This window comes from Symphalangus syndactylus, chromosome 20 (genome assembly GCF_028878055.3).
Source record: "Symphalangus syndactylus isolate Jambi chromosome 20, NHGRI_mSymSyn1-v2.1_pri, whole genome shotgun sequence".
Classification (NCBI taxonomy): Eukaryota; Metazoa; Chordata; class Mammalia; order Primates; family Hylobatidae; genus Symphalangus; species Symphalangus syndactylus.
Genome location: NC_072442.2, coordinates 63,218,645 through 63,240,021, shown reverse-complemented (window position 1 = coordinate 63,240,021; position 21,377 = coordinate 63,218,645). Strand labels below are relative to the sequence as shown.

General features: G+C 49.2%; 1 protein-coding gene and 1 long non-coding RNA gene across 4 annotated transcripts; one reads left to right on the top strand and one right to left on the bottom strand.

The window, feature by feature from the left end:
- Window positions 1–9,803: 9,803 nt before the first annotated feature.
- ZNF232 (zinc finger protein 232) lies at window positions 9,804–16,891 on the bottom strand. Of its 3 annotated transcripts, none has more exons than XM_055255783.2 (4): window positions 16,783–16,891; window positions 14,373–14,847; window positions 13,905–14,031; window positions 9,804–10,601 (listed from the first exon to the last, which is right to left on the bottom strand). In XM_055255783.2, the coding sequence occupies exons 1-4, from the start codon at window positions 16,803–16,805 to the stop codon at window positions 9,892–9,894; spliced, it is 1,335 nt and encodes a 444-aa protein (XP_055111758.1). In that variant the 5' UTR covers window positions 16,806–16,891; the 3' UTR covers window positions 9,804–9,891. The 3 variants fall into 3 exon arrangements, with proteins under 3 accessions (XP_055111758.1, XP_055111759.1, XP_055111760.1); XM_055255784.2 differs by having other exon boundaries at window positions 9,804–10,574; window positions 16,783–16,879; XM_055255785.2 differs by having other exon boundaries at window positions 9,804–10,565; window positions 16,783–16,879.
- Window positions 16,892–16,917: 26 nt separating this feature from the next.
- On the top strand, window positions 16,918–20,286 carry LOC129469346 (uncharacterized). The gene is made up of 3 exons (XR_010118301.1): window positions 16,918–17,101; window positions 18,680–19,272; window positions 19,451–20,286. It is a non-coding gene; the product is annotated as an uncharacterized lncRNA (long non-coding RNA).
- Window positions 20,287–21,377: the final 1,091 nt, after the last annotated feature.

The window sequence follows — 21,377 nt, the reverse complement described above, 5'->3', positions numbered from 1 at the left end:
GTTAGCTTCTGGTTTTGCATACAGTGTACATTCTGTATCCTTGATCTGCTTTGCTTGGTGAGATCCTTCATCTTAAATAACAGGACAAGCGTTACCTATTGTGTGTGTGTTGGTATACACGTTTTTCTTCATGATTAGCAACTTAAAATACTCCGGACCATTTGTATGGCCTTTAACAAAAAATCACATTACTGAAATTTCAGGGTGGCGGCGGGTGCTGCTGATTGTTTACCATTAAATTTTTACAAGTGTTCTGACTCCTGGCGGATGCCAGGTTCTTAATACTGTTAAGTCATGAATCTTCTTTGAGAACCAGGAAAGCTCTGCCCGGAAAAATGTACATGCAGTTTCAGATAATTTATGGACTTCCTGAAACTCATCCTCTGACCCCTGTTCCCCAAATCAAACATTTAACTTAAAAAAAAAAAAAAAAAAAAGACCGAGTCACTTCCCCAATAATTTCCTCTACACCGCACCCCTCAGCTTTTGGAATGAAGCTATGTCAAAAAGACCTGCCTGGGTGAACCCCTGCAAATGGAGGTCAGCTGGACCTCAGTAAAAGCCCAGTGGGAAGGAGCGGGGACGATTCTGGCAATCACATGAGGAAGGGAGCAGCCTAAGCAGGGCAGGTGGACACAGTCGTCAACCACTCGCTGGCCGCCTGCGACATGAAGCACCTGCGCTGGGCGCGGCGGGTAAGCGCCGACACTAGCGGGCGCCTGAACAGTCCAGCGGCGTCAGCGCTGCGATCAGGAAAGGGTCCCAAACGCAGGGCGCCTATGCAGCGTGGCGCCCACCTGTCCCTCTCCTCGAAGCGCTCAGCCAGCACGATGCATAGAAGGGAAGGAGGAAGGTGACTTGAGGGCAGTGACCGACCGGACAATGGAAGCCCATTTCAGGAGCCCCGGGACCCGAGCTCGGGCCCCTTTCCAATACCCCAGGTGTCTTTCCCACGTCCTTGTCTCCTAGTCCTGGGAATCGACGGCCACTTTACTCTCCTGCAGTACCGCGGACAAGAACACCCATTGTTTTTACTTGTTTATAATACGCTTCACAGGCAGGTGTCTTCTGCTGGAACCAATTCTGTTGGTACTCGTCGTCTCCAAAAAGTCCCCAAATGCGCTAGTAGGCCAGCCAGTCCGGTATCCGACAGGTAGGAGCCCCGGCGGCGCGGGCGGAAGCATGTGTGTCGCGGGGCCTCTCTAGGACGCCGGGAGGCCCCTCGTTAGCGCGGGACTTCGGCACCCGGGGGCGGGGCTCGAGGGCTGAGGGCTGCGCGCCGTGCGCGGATTAGCTGCCATGCGGCGGGCGTTTCTGTCGGGGAGCAGTGGGGTCGGACGCTGAGGGCCGAGGGACTCCCTCCTGGGCGGGCTCACGGCCGCGTGCACGGGCTCTGGGGCGTCCGCGGAGACTCCCACGTGCGTGTGCGGGGTGGGGTCGGGGTGGCAGTTGGGGGCAAATCCATGGGCCTGTACTTTTGTCTCTCCGCATGCTGGGATTTGCGGTTTGTGAGGACGTTTCACATCTCGCGGATATTTACGGAGTCCCTTCAGCGGCCCAGGCTCTTCTGGACACCAAGTCAGGCCTAATATAACTATTTAATATCTAATTATTACAATTAAACTTATTTGCAGTCGGGAAGCGTAGACTCAAAACACGAAAGGCAGGGTTGGCTTTAGAAAGAAGTCACTGTCGTCTAAGACTGACAGAGGGGCTAAGAAGATAGGTATGGAGGGCCGGGCGCGGTGGCTCACGCCTGTAATCCCAGCTCTTTGAGAGGTCTAGGCGGGTGGATCACCTGAGGTCAGGAGTTCGAGACCAGCCTGGCCAACATGGTGAAATCCCGTCTCTACTAAAAATATAAAAATTAGCTGGGCGTGGTGGCGTATACCTGTAATCCCAGCTACTTGGGAGGCTGAGGCAAGAGAATCACTTGAACCCGGGAGGCAGATGTTGCAGTGAGCCGAGATCACGATCGCGCCATTGCACTCCAGCCTGGGCGACAGAGCGAGACTCTGTCTCAAAAAAAAAAAAAAAAAAAAAAAAGGGCTGGGCTCGGTGGCTCACGCCTGTAACCCTAGCACTTTGGGAGGCTGAGGCGGGTGGATCACGAGGTCAGGAGTTTGAGACCAGCCTGGCCAACCTGGTGAAACCCTGTGTGTACTAAAAATACAAAAAAATTAGCCCGGCGTGGTGGCAGACACCTGTAGTCCCAGCTACTCGGGAGGCCAAGGCAGAAGAATCGCTTGAACCCGAGAGGCAGAGGCTGCGATGAGCTGAGAATGCGCCACTGCACTCCAGCCTGGGTGACAGAGTGAGACTCTGTCTCAAAAAAAAAAAAAAAAAAAAAAAGTAAAAGATAGGTATGGAAATTATGAGTGTCAGACAATGGAGTTGATCATTTGAGGCCTTTTGCTAAGAGAGACGGTGGTTATGCGCTGGGAGTGGGCAGAGGTCTGGGAGACTTTCTGGCAGGTTATCCAGAGAATCATCAAGAAAGGAGCAAATGCGGGCCAGGCGAGGTGGCTCACGCCTGTAATCCTAGCACTTTGGGAGGCTGAGGCGGGTGGATTGCCTGAGGTCAGGAGTTTGAGACCAGCCTGGTCAACATGGTGAAACCCTGTCTCTACTAAAAGTACAAAAATTGGCGGGGCATGGTGGCACGCGCCTGTAATCCCAGCTACTCGGGAGGCTGAGGCAGGAGAATTGCTTGAACCTGGGAGGTGGAGGTTGCAGTGAGCTGAGATTGCGCCACTGCACTCCAGCCTGGGTGACACAGTGAGACTCTGTCTCAAAAAAAAAAAAAAAAAAGCCAGGCGCGGTGGCTCAAGCCTGTAATCCCAGCACTTTGGGAGGCCGAGGCGGGCGGATCACAAGGTCAGTAGATCGAGACCATCCTGGCTAACATGGTGAAACCCCGTCTCTACTAAAAATACAAAAAATTAGCTGAGCGTGATGGCGGGCGCCTGTAGCCCCAGCTACGCGGGAGGCTGAGGCAGGAGAATGGCGTGAACCCGGGAGGCGGAGCTTGCAATGAGCCGAGATCGTGCCACTGCACTCCAGCCTGGGTGACACAGTGAGACTCTGTCTCAAAAAAAAAAAAAAAGAAAAGAAAAAGTAGGCCGGGCGCGGTGGCTCACGCTTGTAATCCCAGCACTTTGGGAGGCCGACCGAGGCCGGCGGATCACGAGGCCAGGAGATCGAGACCACGGTGAAACCCCGTCTCTACTAAAAATACAAAAAATTAGCCGGGCGTGGTGGCGGGCGCCTGTAGTCCCAGCTACTCGGAGAGGCTGAGGCAGGAGAATGGCGTGAACCCGGGAGGCGGAGCTTGCAGCGAGCCGAGATTGCGCCACTGCACTCCAGCCTGGGCGACAGAGCGAGACTCCGTCTCAAAAAAAAAAAAAAAAAAAAAGAAAGAAAAAAGCAAATGCTTCTATGCCCTTGGTCAGCTGGGTATGTCGCGCATTCTCCAAGCTGGACTGTGGATGGGGGTGCGGAGGGATTTAGTTGGAGTAGGCACTATAAATCTAGGTTCCATTCCACTGACTCTGAAGGCAGGGGAATCCCAGGAGTGCCCTGAATGTGGGAAGGACCTGGGAGAGCTTCATGCCTTCAGGTGGAGGTGGGAGATTCCTCTGCGTTCGAATTCACGCTGGTGAGAAGCACTACTATGTAGAGTGTGGGAAAGCCTTGAGATGGAATTTTCACCTTGGAGTTCATCAGGAAATTCACACTGGAGAGGACCTTTGAATGCCAGTGTGGGAAAGACCAGCCCAGTTCTCATCAACTTCAGCATCCGAGCACGCACACTGCCCAGAGATATGGGGACTTACTCACTGTAGGACACTTTCATTCTGACATGAAACTTTGATCTTGCCTCTTCTTCAGTGGGGCCAGTAATTTTGCTTTGCTCCTTGAGGACAGGGCTAACTTGTAGAATTGTGTTCACCCCATGGTTGCCATTCAAAAATCAATAAATGAATGAATAAGAGGCAACAAATGATGATCTGATTTTTCTGTGATGTGGGCAAGTACAATGTTGAACAAGTGAACCAAAACCTTTCTTTAGTTGAGGGAATTTATCATACCATTTACTCAAAAATAAGATAGCCACAGGTTGCTTTAAACACATCCATGCCGGGCGCTGTGGCTCACGCCACTTTGGGAAGCTGAGGTGGGCAGATCACCTGAGGTCGGGAGTTCGAGACCAGCCTGACCAACATGGAGAAACCCCTGTCTCTACTAAAAATACAAAATTAGCTGGGCAAGGTGGCACATGCCTGTAATCTCAGCTACGCAGGAGGCTGAGGCAGAAGAATCGCTTGAACTCAGGAGGTGGAGGTTGTGGTGAGCCGACATTGTGCCATTGCACTCCAGCCTCAGCAACAAGAGCGAAACTCCGTCTCAAAAAACAAACAAAAAAAACACATCCCTGTCAGCTCTGAAAAGCAAAGGAAGAAGTCAGATCTTTTGCCTGTATCATCCTCAAAAATCTTTCTTTCATACTCCTTGTCAGCCTCCTGTCCATCCTCCCCACGCTTTGGAAATTACAGCTCTCATAATACCCGTTACTTCTCAGGACCCTTCTCCCCACTCCCACCCTGCCCCTGGAGCCCAGGGCATCCTGGGAGAAAAATTCTTTCTGTGGCATTCAAGACCCTTGACAAACTGGTCCCAGAACCTCTCATCCCGGCACCGGCACCAGCAGCATGCACCAGCCACCCTGATCTGCTTATAGTCACATACACCCAGCACTTTGATGCCTCTTTGCCTTTACAGACTCCATCCCCCCTCCCAGGGCACCGCTGTCCATTTAACACCCACCCCCACCCTTCTTTACTTCTAGCTTCAAGGACCATTGCAAAGGGCTTGTCCTCTGAGGCCTTCCCTGACACTCCTCCAATCCCCCGGCAGTAGCAGTTTCCTCCCAAGGGCTCCTAAGGCCAAGGATTGATTCGCAGTTGTTGACTTAGTCCATCTTCCCCACTAGACAGGGACCTCCCCAAGGGCAGACACTAGGTTTGAATCACCTTCAAGTCCCAGGCATTGCCTAGTCTAGGGCTTGGTCCAGAGGGAGACATTCTGTGAACATGTGTGCTGATTAGTCCTCAGTTGAACTGAGGGAACTACCTGCGATCTCTGGAGCCCTGTGCAACTCTCTCCTCTCTGGTGCTCTTCTACCACAGTCTCTCTGAATTCTCAAGTCTATCTCCGTAACTCAGGGAGTCTGCTGGCTGTTTGGGTTCCTCCTTCTGGCACTGCAGCCTAGAAACTCACCCTATAGAAAGCTGGGCCAGGCCAGGCGCGGTGGCTCACGGCTGTAATCCCAGCACTTTAAGAGGCCACAGCATGAGGATCACTTGGGCCCAGGAGTTCTAGACCAGCCTGGGCAACATGGCAAAACCCTGTCCCTACAAAAAATACAAATATTAGTCAGGTGTAGTGCTGTGCACCTGTAGTCCCAGCTACTTGGAAGTCTAGGAGGTTGAGGCCGCAGTGAACTATCAGCATGAGACCCCGTCTCAGAAAAAAAAAAAAGAAAAAAGAAAGCTGGGCCAATGCTAGGACTCCTCCCATTTATTTCCCTTCCCTCAGGGCTCTTTCACATTGCCTGTTGCCCAGTTCTAAAAATTATTGTTTCATATATTTTATCTGGCTTTTTAATGTGGGATGGTAAATTCAGTCCCTGTTACTCCATCATGGTTTCATGGTTGGAAGCAGAAAAAAGAAATTTGCTTTTTTTTTTTTTTAATAGTGTCTCACTTTGTCACCCAGGCTAGAGTGCAGTGGCACAATCTCGGCTCACTGCAGCCTCCACCTCCCAGGTTCAAGCAATCCTTTTTTGTCAGCCCCCCAAGTAGCTGGGATTACAGGTGTGTGCCACCATGCCTGGCTAATTTTTGTATTTTTTGTAGAGACGAGGTTTTGCCATGTTTCCCAGGCTGGTCAGGAACTCCTGAGCTCAAGTGATCCACCTACCTCAGCCCCCGAAAATGCTAGGTTTACAGGCGTGAGCAACTGCGCCCAGCCAGATTTGCTCATTTGATATAAGGTTTATGTGTATGCCAATTCTGTGGCTGATGGAACTCTTTCAAGGCTTTCATTTTTTAAATAAAGACCTTCATTTCTCATTGTTCCATTAAGCAATTAAGGTGACAGCATTAATTTGCAGAATTAACAAGAATTAATTACATTTAATCTTTTTTTTTTTTTTTTTTTTTGAGATGGAGTTTCACTCTTGTTGTCCAGGCTGGAGTGCAGTGGCATGATCTCGGCTCACTGCAACCTCCGCCTCCTGGGTTCAAGCGATTCTCCTGCCTCAGCCTCCCAAGTAGCTGGGATTACAGGCACCCGCCACCATACCCAGCTAATTTTTTGTAATTTTAGTAGAGATGGGGTTTCACCATGTTGGCCAGGCTGGTCTCAAACTCCTGAGCTCAGGTGATCCACCCGCCTCGGCTTCCCAAAGTGATAGGATTACAGGCATGAGCCATCATGCCCATTCAATTACATTTAATTTTAAATTTAATTAAATTTTGCATTAGTTCCTGGGCAGCAGAGATAGTCTCATCAGTGGGACCAAGCACTCATGTGTCTGGGAAGCAGTGCTGACTGGGACAGTGAGTTTGGCTTTCTCTGCTCCACAATTCAGGTTAGAAATGCAAAAGCCCCACTTTTCTTCCTTGCAGCTCTGAGTAAAGAGTACTGTGTGCACAGGCTTTGAAATCATATTTAGGTTCAGATCTCGGCTCTGGCACTTATCAATTATGTGGCCTTGGACAAATTATTTCATCTATTTTTGTCTTTTTCTTCATCCGTAACATTGCAACATAAAGCCTCCTTCTGAAGGTTGGTAGCACAGTTGAAACACCGCTTCAGTAATTTTCGGGTGCCTGGAAGAGGAAAGTGACTCCCTTAACCCTAAGCCCAAAGCTTCCCCATTTCCTTGTGCTCCCTGGTTTGCAGCTCTCCTCCCTCGCCCTCAGGGCTTATGGCTACACTGTCTGTAGGGCAGCTACTCTGCCACCTCTGGCCTCAGGGTCCTCTCGGGTGTGTGCAGAGGCAGGTGCCTGAGAAAGGCCTGTAGAATGGGGCTCCTGGACAGAGCCTAAGGCTCTTGGTAGGAAAACTTAGAGCCATCTGCACTGTTTGGTTTGATGCATAAACTGAGCTGGAGTCTAGAGGGAGGGTGGGCTGGTTTCTGCCTGGCAGTCAGATCTACCCCCAAAAGCCCTACTGATCTTGCCCCTTTCATACTTTCCAAATCTGTCTCCTCTTCTACATCCCCATGGCCACTCCCTCAGTTTAGGTAGCCATATTACTTGGAGGTTACCACAAGTCTCCTAATAAGAGTCTGTTTTCAGTTTTCCACACTGCAGATGAAGTGATCTTTCTGAAGTACACAACTGAGTGACTGACGGTGTCACTCCCTAGTAATGGATCCCCACTGCTTTTAAATCCACATCCCTTAGGTGGCTTAACAGGCCTTGATAGCTGCTAAACTTCATCTCTCCAACCTCATCGAATGCATTTGTCCCTTGCACTCTATACAACAGGTACACTAAAAAATGTTGTTTTTTTTTTTTTTAATTTTTAGATAGGATTTTGCTATGTTGCCCAGGCTGAACGACCTCAGCCTCCCAAGTAGCTGGGACTATAGGTACCTGCTACTGTGCCTGGCTTGTGTTGGTAGATATTTATCAACTAGCTAACAGCTAGTTCAAAACTAAAAAGTCTCTCATTTGCTGCATATGCTGACTTCCGTGGTGTGAATACTCCCACCATGGCTAATTTCAATGCAGACTTGGGAAGAGATGTGCAAAACTGGATCTTGCCAGCCTGTACAGACCGGCTCTAGCACAACACTGGAATAGCCACACCCTATACAATAAGGTCTGAATTTCAATCTTGGTCAGGCGGATGTGGGCTCTTCTAAGTTTGCTTCTTGAGAATTCTCCCTCAGCCCTAGAGGTAGTAGTTGTTCCCTTTTCTGCCATTCCTGTATTTTTTGACACAGTGTTTCACCCCATCACCCAGGCTGGGGTGCAGTGGTGTGATCATGACTTACTGTAGCCTCAACCTCCCAGGCTCAGGTGATTCTCCCACCTTAGCCTCCCAAGTAGCTGGGACTATAGGCATGCACCACCATACCTGGCTAATTTTTTGTATCTTTTTATAGAGATGGGGTTTCACCATGTTGCTCAGGCTGGTCTTGAACTCCTGGGTTCAGGCCATCTGCCCACCTTGGCCTCCCAAAGTGCTGGGATTATAGGAGTGAGCCATCATGCCTGGCCTATTCCTATATTCTTGTTTGAGATGGAGTCTTGCTCTGTCGCCCAGGCTGGAGTGCAGCGGCACAATCTCAGCTCACTGCCACCTCCGCCTCCCGGGTTCAGGCAATTCTCCTACCTCAGCCACCTGAATAGCTGGGATTATAGGCACACACCACCATGCCCGGATAATTTTTTTTTGTATTTTTAATAGAGACGGGGGTTTCACCATGTTGGCCAGGCTGGTCTCAAACTCCTGACCTCAAGTGGTTCACCTGCCTCGGCCTCTCAACGTGTTTGGATTACAGGCGTGAGCTACCGTGCCCAGCCCCTATATTCTTGAGATCTCTTTACTCCCTTTAGCAGATAATCCCTTTTTACTAGTTAATACTTCTTTAAATTTTTCAAATTACTAGTGTGGTTTTTGTCCCCTGCCTGGACACTTGCAGATGTGACCCTGTCTGAGCCAGCAGACTAGCATGGGTCTGAGAAAGGGCGAGAACTGGTCAGGCACTGCAACTCATGCCTGTAATCCCCATACTTTGGAAGGCCAAGGCAGGAGGACTGCTTGAGGCCAGGAGTTTGGCACCAGCCTGGGCAACATAGTGAGACTCCATCTCTACCAAAAAAAAAAAAAAAAGGGAGCCAGACCAAAGACCCATTCACAATAAATACAAATATAACTAACACTTCCCGAGCAGCTGCTTAGTGCCAGGTTAAAAATTCTAATGAAGGCTGGGTGCGGTGGCTCACACCTGTAATGCTAGCACTTTGGGAGGCCAAGGCGGGTGGATCATGAGGTCATGAGTTCAAGACCATCCTGGCTAACACAGTGAAAGCTGTCTCTACTAAAAATACCAAAAAATTAGCCATGCGTGGTGGCGGGCACCTGTAGTCCCAGCTACTCAGGAGGCTGAGGCAGTAAACCCGGGAGGCAGTGCTTGCAGTGAGCCGAGATCACGCCACTGCACTCCAGCCTGGGTTACAGAGCAAGACTCTGTCTCAAAAAAAAAAAAAAAAAAAAAAAAAATTCTAATGAAGTAGCCGGGCATGGTGGCTCAGGCCTGTAATCCCAGCACTTTGGGAGGCAGAGGTGGGCAGATCACAAGGTCAAGAGATCAAGACCAGCCTGACCAACATGGTGAAACCCCGTCTCTACTAAAAATGTAAAAAATCAGCTGGGCATGGTGGTGCATGCCTGTAGTCCCAGCTATTTGGGAGGCTGAGGCAGGAGGATCACTTGAACCCAGGAGGTGGAGGTTGCAGTGAGCTGAGATCGTGCCACTGCACTCCAGTCTGGTGACAGAGCAAGACTCCGTCTCAAACAACAACAACAAAATTCTAATGAAGTAGATATTGGTGGGCAAACTAGGCATATGCTAGAAAGGAGAAGCAAAACAACTTGGCTACTACTTGCAGCCAAAGGCATCCTAATTAATATCAGTATCTTAATCAAAGGACATGAAGGGATGATCTACAGGCAGAACTAAGTAAAGTTTTTCCTAAATCAAGAAAGACACAGGAAAAATCTTAAGGAGCTTACAACTTTTATGGGATCCAGTCCTAAAGTAGATTAGACCAATGTAGAATTCTGTCTGGAGATGTTCTCCCCTTCAATTCAATGGGAAGGCTCTTTTCTGGCATGAACTCTCCGATGTCTAATGAGCTCTGAGCACCATCCATAAGCTTTCCCACATTCTTTACATATAAAAGGTTTCTCTCCACTGTGAATTCTCCGATGCTGACTTAGATAGGAGCTTTGACTAAAGGCCTTCCCACACTCATTACACTCATAGGGCTTCTCTCCTGAGTGAATCCTCTGATGCTGAACAAGATGAGCACCCCACCTGAAGGCCTTCCCACATTCATTACATTCGAAGGGTTTCTCTCCTGTATGAATTCTCTGATGCTGACCAAGGTTTGAGCTCTGTTTGAAAGTTTTCCCACAGTCACTACACTTATAGGGTTTCTCTCCAGAATGAACTCTCTGGTGGACAACAAGATGTGAGTTATAAATGAAGGTTTTACCACATTCGCTACATTCATGGTCTTTCTTCCCTGTGGGGATTTCCTTATGGGTGACAACCATCTGCCTGAGACCTTTCCCCTGGGCAGGGGACCACCTCAGTCTCTCCGCTTTGGCATTTCTCTGCTGCAGTTCTAAGGTACCCTCAGAGGTAGCTTCAAATGTAGAGGTGTCAGTAGCAAGTTTTTCTGAGAACACCTGTGATTCCACTTCAGTAATGGGTGGTTGTGGCAATGATCCTTTGTCCTTGGGCTCTGGGCCATCTTCTGTAACAACTGACAGAAAATGTAAATATACCTGTTCTGGATGTATGAGGAAATGACACTTAGATTAAAATGTACATTTCTGGAATGAAAACAAAATGCTTAAAAACTACTATATATATGACAAAGATTAGAAGAATATTTACTTGGATATTACCAACGGTTATCTCTTGCTGATGGTACTATACAGAGGAGAGGGTTTCTTCTTTTTAATTTCTCCCATTTATCTGCTTTTTTCCCCCTAATTTCTCCATAATGAAACACTAAAGAAGTTTTATTGAAAAAATGAAAGCAATTACAATGCATGGTCTTTTTAGGATTTTTCATATTTTCAAGGAATCAGGGAATGATGTTGTGAAGGGAAAAACAAGAAAGAATCATTAGGGTTAAGGAAAAGGGAGGTTTCTAAAGGCAAAAAAATTGTGCCCTTCCTGGCTCTGCAACCTTCACCTCTTCCCATCCATTTCCCAGCTGCATAAATCTATAGCTTCTTTAGACGATCCTCAACTAACTGCTTCCTTTATCAAAAGGAGGACTTCCAGCTCCCTGCCTCCTATCTGCTTGGTGCTCTCTGCCTTTCTCTTCCTTAAAAAAGGGAAAAAGAGTGTGTTGCCGGGAGCCGTGGCTCACGCCTGTAACCCCAGCACTTTGGGAGGCCAGGGCAGGCGGATCACGACGTCAGGAGATTGAGACCAGCCTGGCCAATATGGTGAAACCCCGTCTCTACTAAAAATACGGAAAATTAGCCAGGTGTGGTGGCGGGCGCCTGTAGTCCCAGCTGCTCAGGAGGCTGAGGCAGGAGAATGGTGTGAACCCAGGAGGCGGAGCTCACAGTGAGCCGAGATCACGCCACTGCACTCCAGCCTGGGCAACAGAGTGAGACTCCATCTCAAAAAGGAAAAAAAAAAAAAAAAAAGAGTGAGTTGCCTTTTTTTTTTTTTTTTTTTTTTTTTGAGACGGAGTCTCACTCTGTCGCCCAGGCTGGAGTGCAGTGGCGCAATCTCGGCTCACTGCAAGCTCCGCCTCCCGGGTTCACGCCATTCTCCTGCCTCAGCCTCTCCGAGTAGCTGGGACTACAGGCGCCCGCCACCACGCCCGGCTAATTTTTTTGTATTTTTAGTAGAGACGGGGTTTCACCGTGGTCTCGATCTCCTGACCTCGTGATCCGCCCGCCTCGGCCTCCCAAAGTGCTGGGATTACAAGCGTGAGCCACCGCGCCGGGCCGCCTTTTTGTTTTTAAATGTCCATAGCACATTTTATGTTTTATCTGTTGTAATGCTCCCTATAGCCTAAGGAGAACAGAAACCAATTGCTTTAAGATAACTCAAGGTCGGCCGGGCGCGGTGGCTCACGCTTGTAATCCCAGCACTTTGGGAGGCCGAGGCGGGCGGATCACGAGGTCAGGAGATCGAGACCACGGTGAAACCCCGTCTCTACTAAAAATACAAAAAATTAGCCGGGCGCGGTGGCTGGCGCCTGTAGTCCCAGCTACTCGCAGAGGCTGAGGCGGGAGAATGGCGTGAACCCGGGAGGCGGAGCTTGCAGTGAGCCGAGATTGCGCCACTGCACTCCAGCCTGGGTGACAGAGCGAGACTCCGTCTCAAAAAAAAAAAAAAAAAAAAAGATAACTCAAGGTCATTTGACTTTTTTTTTTTTTTTGACAGAGTCTTGCTCTGTTGCCCAGGCTGGAGTGTAGTGGCATGATCTTGGCTCACTGCAACCTCTGCTTCCCTGGTTCAAGTGATTCTCGTGCCTCAGCCTCCCCAGTAGCTGGGATTACAGGCGCATACCACCACACCCGGCTAATTTTTGAATTTTTAGTAGAGATGGGGTTTCACCATGTTGGCCAGGCTGGTCGTGAACTACTGACCCCAAGTGATCCGCCTGCCTCAGCCTCCCAAAGTGCTGGGATTATAGGCGTGAGCCACCGTGCCCAGCCAAGATCATTTGATTTTTTAAAAATTCATTTTTTCAGGTTAAATGCTGTGGTTAAAAAAGTCTGAAATATGCTTGCTATATATAAAAAAAAAAATCACACAATAGCTAGCTTCTTTTTGAAAGTAAAGTAATGAAATTGATAAATGAATAGAGGCTTACTAAACAAAAGTAAAGGAGACAAGAAAAAGTCTAGAAAAAAGGCAGGGAAGAAGAGCTAAGAAGTAGAAACATACTTTTGGAACAGAGTCTAATTAATCACCATTTAACTAACAAGAATTTCTGGCCGGGTGCGGTGGCTCACGCTTGTAATCCCAGCACTTTGGGAGGCCGAGGCGGGCGGATCACGAGGTCAGGAGATCGAGACCACGGTGAAACCCCGTCTCTACTAAAAAATACAAAAAATTAGCCGGGCGCGGTGGCGGGCGCCTGTAGTCCCAGCTACTCGGAGGCTGAGGCAGGAGAATGGCGTGAACCCGGGAGGCGGAGCTTGCAGTGAGCCGAGATTGCGCCACTGCACTCCAGCCCGGGCGACAGAGCGAGACTCTGTCTCAAAAAAAAAAAAAAAAAAAAAAAAAAAAAAAAAAAAAAAAAAAAAAACTAACAAGAATTTGATGACAGGCTGTATTTCACATAGGAGTGCTTTATGGCTTAAAAAGTGTTTTGCGGGGCCTCAGGAAGTTTAAAAAAAAAAAAAAAAGGATCTCAAGGCTGGCCTCTAGCTCAGGGCAGTTATTATAGACTAGGAGTTAAGTGCAGTGGAGATGATAAGGCATAAGTGAATGAACTATTTCCTGGTCCTGATTCAGGGCTCTCTAAAGTTAAGAGATGCTGGTTAGCCAGGCGCGGTGGCTCAAGCCTGTAATCCCAGCACTTTGGGAGGCCAAGGCGGGTGGATCACGAGGTCAGGAGATCGAGACCATCCTGGCTAACACGGTGAAACCCTGTCTCTACTAAAAATACAAAAAATTAGCCGGGCGTGTTGGCGGGCGCCTGTAGTCCCAGCTACTCGGGAGGCTGAGGCAGGAGAATGGTGTGAACCCAGGAGGTGGAGGTTGCGGTGAGCCGAGATCACGCCAGTGCACTCCAGCCTTGGGGACAGAGAAACACTCCGTCTCAAAAAAAAAAAAAAAAAAAAAAAAAAAAGAGGATGCTGGCCAGGCTTTATATCCAGATATGACCCAAGTTCAGCTTAATCCTCAGAGCTATAAGGTAGTTTATTCTTACTCCTAATTTTACGAGTGATGAAACAGGCAAAGTCTCTCACCTAAGATATAAGAATAGTAAGGCTGTGATGATACCAAACATTTAAGCACTTACCACTATTTACCCTTTATAGGTACTAGGTACTGTGCCCTTTATAGTCCCTCTTTCTCCTCTCCCTCCCCACAGAATCCTGCTCCTCACCACTCTTTGGGAAAGGCTGGGTCTCCTTAGGCTGGAGCTGGATGCTCAGTGCTTCCTGGGCTGCTCCCAGAGATTCCTTCTTCTCCCATGGCTCTTCCTGTGCAGGTCCATGTGCAGGGCCTGGGACCTGGAGGTGATCAGGCACCACTCAGTTTAAATTTTCTTCAAATTACTAGTGTGGTTTCTGTCCCCTGCCTGGACACTTGCAGATGTGACCCTCCTTCGACCAAAGCTTCCAAGGAGACTTTAGAGAGCCTCCTCGGAGTCAGCACAAGGGAAGAAGAGGAGCTAGAGTCTCTTTCTCATTCAGGGCTCGAGGGCAGAAAAGACAGACACAGAAACACATACTAACTGCTCTACCTGGCCCAAGAGAGGTTTGAACTTGGCAACTCCCCCTACTGCTGCCCCTCTGTCCAGCCTGAAGGTCATTGATCTGGCTCCCATAACAGACCAAATCCCCCTTCCCACCTGCGGCTCTGGTTCAAGTCCTTTCTCTAAATCCTCCAGCACAGTCACAGCCTCCTCTCCACTCTTAGGGTGATGTCCCCGCACCCAGGATTGGAGCTCCTCAGGCAGGATGGTCAAGAATTGTTCCAGCACCAGGAACTCCAGGATCTGCTCCTTCGTGTGTTTCTCTGGCCTCAGCCACTCACAGCAGAGTACTCGTAGTTGGCTCAAGGCCTCCCGGGGACCAGGAGTCTCCTGGTAGCGGAGATGCCTAAAGCGTTGGCGGAAGATCTCTTGACTGGTAGAGTGGTTCCCAGCTAGCCTGGTCTCATACTCACAAGACTGTTCCTCTTCCTTTGGTTCCATCATCATAATCTTCTCTTGTCCCTGTGTACCCTGAAGGGCCAGAGTTTCAGCTGCTGTTAATGATACAGCCATTCTAGTCTGCACTAGCTCTGCAGAAGGCTCATACCAGCTGGAATCTTGCAAGGGCCCCCTGTAACATAAGAAGAAATCATTCCTCTTTTTTTTTTTTTTTAAGACAGTCTTTCTCTGTTACCTAGGCTGGAGTGCAGTGGCATGATCTCAGCTCACTGCAACCTCCACCCCCAGGGTTCTAGCGATTCTCCTACCTCAGCTTCCCAAGTAGCTGGGATTACAGGCGCCGCCACCACACTCAGCTAATTTTTTTGTATTTTTAGTACGGACAGGGTTTTGCCATATTGGCCAGGCTGGTCTTGAATCCTGACCTCAGGTGACCCACCTGCCTCGGCCTCCCAAAGTGGTAGGATTACAGGCATGAGCCACCGCACCCATCCTCCTTTTTTTCATTCATTAAACATATACATATACTCAGCACTGCAAAAAGCCAAACCCTGTACTATGCCCTGTAGTCCCGCTTTTTCTTCCACCCCTCCCCAGAAGTCTGCTGCACTAAGTCAATGTTTTTGAGAAACTTGCATTGTGGTAGAGATGGGGATGTAAAGTGGTTTTCTATAATACAACTAAATAAATGCCATTAACAGGAAAAATATATCAAGAAAAAAAAAGTTCTGGGGGCCTATGGGAAGAAATGACTATTGGGAAGAAATAAGTTTGAAGCAAAACCCAAGTTTCCAGATGCAGAGCCCAGAGCCGAGCAGCTTTCAGTGCAAGGTGGAATGTGTTGGGGAGGCAGCCTCCTCTGAGATTGCTCTTCCCTGCTTTCAAAAATTTCTGAAGTAGTAGCTACAGCAAAAGAAAAATATAAGTCCCCTCTAAGGAGCTGGATCTCATTCAAATGCCGAAGCCCTATTAAGGGGCAGCTATGAACAAGTCTCGGGTACAGTGACCTGGGCCAAGGAAATCTAACAGGTGTAAACCAAAAAAGCATCTGAGATAGGTCTCAACCACTTTAGGGGTTATTTTGCTAAGGTTGAGGATGCACCCAGGAAAAAGACACACAAGCCACAGTAGGATCCGTGGCCCGCACCTTTACCAAAGAGGGTTTTGAGGGCTTCAATTTAATGGGGAGAAAGCTGGCAGGAGGGGAAGGAGGAAAGAAGAGGGAGGGTATGTAGTGAGGTAAGCGGCCACATTCTTGTGAGGATTTGATTAGAGCTCACTGAATCCATATGTTGCACGTGAAAAGAGGAAGTCAATTATGAATTTGTCTCGTGCTCAGTAAATCTGCATTTTACACAAGATAAGGTAGACATAGAGTAGAGGAAGAAGTCAAATACGCTTTGTCTCTGGGTGGGTGGAGGAACGATTTCTAGTCTTGTCCGGTGAAACTGGGCTGTTCATTTCCATTGCCAGGGTGAGGGAGGCCACCTGGGGGCATATGTTGCTTTCTATCTTGCAGCTATCGGTTTAGGAACAAAAGGAAAAGCAGTTTTTTTCCGTGACTCAGTTTCCAAGCTTAACTTTTCCCTTTGGCACAGTAAGTTTGGGGTCCTGAGATTTTATTTTCCTTTCACACAGAGAAGGAAGTGGGACGCATCAGAGGCCACGAAAGGAGCACAAAGGGGGACCGCTGGCCTAAGACAAAGGAGGCGCGAAGAAAAACGCGGAGCTCGTGTCTCCCAGGGTGATGCCCGGCGGCGCTGGCCCCAGCAAAACTTCTCTACCCCGGCCTCGGGCAGGTGCCCGCCCGGGAGCCCGGGGAGGGGGCTGTCATCCAGGCCAGGTACAACTCCCCATCCCACCCTTCACTCCCTACCCAGGGGTCTCCAGAAAAGAGAAGAGGAACATCAAGACCCCCCTCCACGGCACGTGACGCGACGCAACGCGGGTAGCGCAGCGCGGGCACCGTGGGCAACCCAAACCCCTCTCCACACACACCCGCGGAGCTGCCTGCCAGGTCTGCTCACTGCAGAGCCGCCGCTGCCTGCGGGACGGGCAAAACCCAAGCCGCGAGGTGGATCTCGGGGAAGCCGCCGCCAACACTCACCTCACAGGACTAAGAGGTTCCATCGGGGCGCTGCCCCGAACCGCGCCACTTACAGCCCTCACCCCAGCTGCAGGTTTGCGCCTGCGCAGGTCGCCGCCTCGGCCTCCATCTCCCAGAATCCTCCTCGCCGCCGGCTTCCGCTGGCGGACTTTGGCCCAGGCGCGTGGGCGCTGCCGAGAGGCTGGGAGCCCGGGAACCGGTTCCTGGACTTCAGCGGAGCGGGAAAGAGCGCGCCGCCTGCACGGCTGGACTGGAGCGGCCAGGTGCCCTGGAGGCCCCTGGGAATTGCAGTCCTTGCGCAGGCGGAGACTGAGCCCTTGTAAGCGGGTGACCAAGTTTGGCGGGTCTCTTGTGGAATTGTACCTGAAGGGCAGTGGTGGCGGACAGATGTCAGGGAAATTCTGGCCTTGTCCATGACCTGTGGTAACACATCTCCAGTTCTGTTTTCCAATTACCTCTTCCCAGACCTGATGAGAGGGTCACAGCTAAGGAAGACGGTCCTTTCCACGAAAAAATATTCCTCAACCACTAGCCGATACAATTCCTGGGGCGTGGGGGGAGGGGAGGAGAAAAAAGAATTCTAAGGTTAATTTTATTGCGATGGGGGAAATAGGGGTTGGTGGTTTTTTTTGTTGTTGTTTATTTTTTATTTTATTTATTTATTTACTTATTTGAGACGGAGTCTTGCTCTGTTGCCCAGGCTGGAGTGCAGTGGCGCGATCTCAGCTCACTGCAAGCTCCGCCTCCCGGGTTCACGCCATTCTCCTGCCTCAGCCTCCCTAGTAGCTGGGACTACAGGCGCCCGCCACCACGCCCGGCTAATTTTTTGTATTTTTAGTAGAGACGGAGTTTCACCATGTTAGCCAGGATGGTCTCAATCTCCTGACTTCGTGATCCGCCTGCCTCGGCCTCCCAAAGTGCTGGGATTGCAGGCGCCCGGCCGATTATTTTTTATTTTTTTTGAGACATGGTGGCCAACATGGTGAAACCCTGTCTCTATTAAAAATACAAAAAGGTTAGCCGGGCGTGGTGGCGGGCGCCTGTAGTCCCCACTACTCAAGAGGCAGGAGAATCGTTTGAACTCGGGAGACAGAGGTTGCAATGAGCTGAGATCGTGCCACTGCACTCCAGCCTGGGCGACAGAGCGAGACTCCGTCTCAAAAAAAAAAATTAATTAAAAATAAATTATCTCGGGCCGGGCGCGGTGGCTCACGCTTGTAATCTCAGCACTTTGGGAGGCCGAGGCGGGCGGATCACGAGGTCAGGAGATCGAGACGACGGTGAAACCCCGTCTCTACTAAAAATACAAAAAATTAGCCGGGCGTGGTGGCGGGCGCCTGTAGTCCCAGCTACTCAGAGAGGCTGAGGCAGGAGAATGGCGTGAACCCGGGAGGTGGAGCTTGCAGTGAGCCGAGATTGAGCCACTGCACTCCAGCCTGGGCGACAGAGCGAGACTCCGTCTCAAAAAATAAAAATAAAATAAATAAATAAATAAATTATCTCACTATCAAATTTGTAGGATATTGATTGATCCGGTCTCTCAATACTTTTATAAAATAGCTTAATCCTAGTCTCTCCAAGAAAAATTGTTGTTCAACTGTGTAGTACCATAGTAACAGTTCTCAGATTCTCAGATTATTAAATTTGTTTCTCCAAGATATAGTATGCTTGAAAATGTGCATTAACACCCCCATGGCTGGGGGATATATTATATTTTTTCCTTCGAAGTGCCGCTGATAATTACTGCACGTAGGAGCTATGGATAAAAATAGTTATCATTTGTTGAATGTCTACTATGTGTCTAGAACTATGCTAGGAACTTAATGAAATTGTCTCATTTAGTCTTCACAGTTGCTCCACAAGGGATTGTATTAATGTCATTATCTTGATTTTACAGATGAGAAAACTCAAGACTCAGAAACAATAAAGGTTACGGAGATGAAATTGACAGAGGCTGTATTTCAATATGTCAAACTTCACTGTGCCATTATACTTTTAAATCCTACAGAATAGATTGAATCACAACTTCTACTTTTACATGAAAGAAGACAATGGGTCCTATGACTTACTGTCAGTTTCCTTTTCCTGATTTAATTAGCTACTTCTGTATCTAATTTTGCTAGGAATGGAGGAATAAGACAAATTCCCTAAACTACATATTGACATTTGTACTAATATGAAAACCTCAAGTCCATTTGCAGACTTTTGGATTAGATTCTGTCCCAGAAAGACATCCACCCTAGAGTTCAGATATCATACCCATTTTACTGTTCCCCTGGCACAGTTCATAGTAAGGAAAAAAAGACAAGGGGAAAGCTATTAGATTCTCGGTGCTGCCAAACAGGATACACAAGGACACCATTTTGTGATGATGATAGTGCTTTATGCAGCTTCCACCATTTACAAGATTTTCCTGTGGTGTGGAACCTCTGATGATAAAGCAAAGGAACTAGAAGCTTATTCCAGTCAAGATTTCTGATTTATCTTGTGGTAAGCATTTGGGAAGGACATACCTGCACGTGACCTGAGACTAAGTACTATACACTGAATCAGATGAAAATTGCTCTTAGGAAGCTTAGAATTTTCCAAGTAGTTATGACAAAAACAAACTCTCCTTCTCTCTTCCTATATATACATACTGACATCTTTATCTTTACTGTTTTTCTAGGGTTACGATTCTGTATGGTTTCTTTGGTGCTGCATTAGACCTGAGCTCTGATTGAAAATTCTTCCACGCTCACTACATTCCAAAACTTTATCTCCAATATGAATTTCCAGATGCCTCACAAGGTCTGAGCTCCATCTGAAGGCTTTTCCATGCTTGTCACATTCATAGGGCTTTTCTCCACTATGAATTCTATGATGTCAAATAAGGTGTGAGCTCTGATTACAAGTCTTTGAACATTCATTGCATTCATAAAGTTTCTTTCCACTGTGAATTCTTTGATGCTGAATAAGTTGTGAGCTCCCCTTCAAATCTTTCCCACACCCAATGCATTTATAAGGCCTCTCACCTTATATGGATTCTCTGATGTTCTGTAAGGACTGAGTTCTGGCCAGGCGCAGTGGCTCACGCCTGTAATCCCAGCACTTTGAGAAACCGAGGCGGGTGGATCAGCTGAGCTCAGAAGTTCGAGACCAGCCTGGCCAGCATGGTGAAACCCCCTCTCTACTAAAAATACAAAAATTAGCCGGGTGTGGTGGTGGGTGCCTGCAATCCCAGCTAATCGGGAGGCTAGGGCAGGAGAATTACTTGAACCTGGGAGGTGGAGGTTGCAGTGAGCCAAGATCGGGCCACTGCACTCCAGCCTGGCAGCAGTGTGAGACCCCGTCTTAGAAAATAACAAACAAAAAAGACACCAGAGGGCTTTGGGTCTCTCTGCCATGTGAGGACCCTGTGAGAAGGCAGCCAGGGAGCTCTCACCAGAACCTGACCATGTTGGGCCCTGGTCACAGCCTTGCAGCCTCCAAAACTGTGAGAAAATAAATTTCTGTTGTCTGGCATCCAGTCTGGTATTTTGTTATGGCAGCCCAAGCTAAGACAAAGGAAAACGGGGGGCTAATGCAGGGGTGGGGACTTTAGGTAGAAGGACCCCATGTCAAAAGTCAAAGCTAAAAATTCTGGAACGAGCCAGGAAGGCATCAGGATGTCTCATTTTATTTGCTAGAGGCATCTTTGGGGGGTGGGGCAGTGGGTGGGTGGAAGGAGATGTGACCAGTGAACCTCTGACTTTTGATTGAGTTATTTCAAAACAAGGAACAGAGGGCCGGATGTGGTGGGTCATGCCTGTAATTCCAGCACTTTGCGAGGCTGAGGCCGGTGGATCACCTGAGGTCAGGAGTTCAAGACCAGCCTGGCCAACATGGTAAAACCCGCTCTCTACTAAAAATACAAAATTAGTCTGGCGTGGTGGTGGGCACCTGTAATCCCAGCTACTCGGGAGGCTGAGGCAGGACAATAGCTTTAACCCGGGAGGCGGAGGTTACAGTGAGCCGAGATGGCGCCACTGCACTCCGGCTTGGGCAACAGAGCAAGACTCCGTCTCCAAACACACACACACACAAAACCCAAAACGGAACAGAGGCAGTTCTGTATTCCAGAGGGATTTATTTGTGATGCCTGCTCAAAACTCAAGAAGCCACCACCCAGATACTCATCAAACCCCGGAGAAATTTCGTTTTTAGCGTGTCAGAAGGCCCCATGAATAACCTTCCAGTCACTGAAGGAGGTCCTTACTCAGCAAGCCCCGGTCTCCTTCACTCTCCTGCACTCGTGCCTCGCAGATGGCCTCATTCGCGGACTGGCGGTCCAGCCTCCCGGGGACACAGCCCGGGCGCACCCTGCGCCGCCTTTGGCCACTGAGGCGGTCCTCGAGGCGCCGGGCTAGGGAGAGCGTCTCGGCCGTCAAGGCTGGGGCAGCGCCGGGGGATCGGGGCGGGGTGCGTGCGCCGAAAGGGCCTCAAAGCTGTAGGGCTGGACGGCGCAAAGGGGCGCAAGGCACGAAGACCAGGCGGAGGGGACAGCTAGCGGCTCGGCGGGACGGGCGGGCCCCGACGCCCAGCTCCAAACGCGCGGCCGCTGTGGGAGCTTGTCT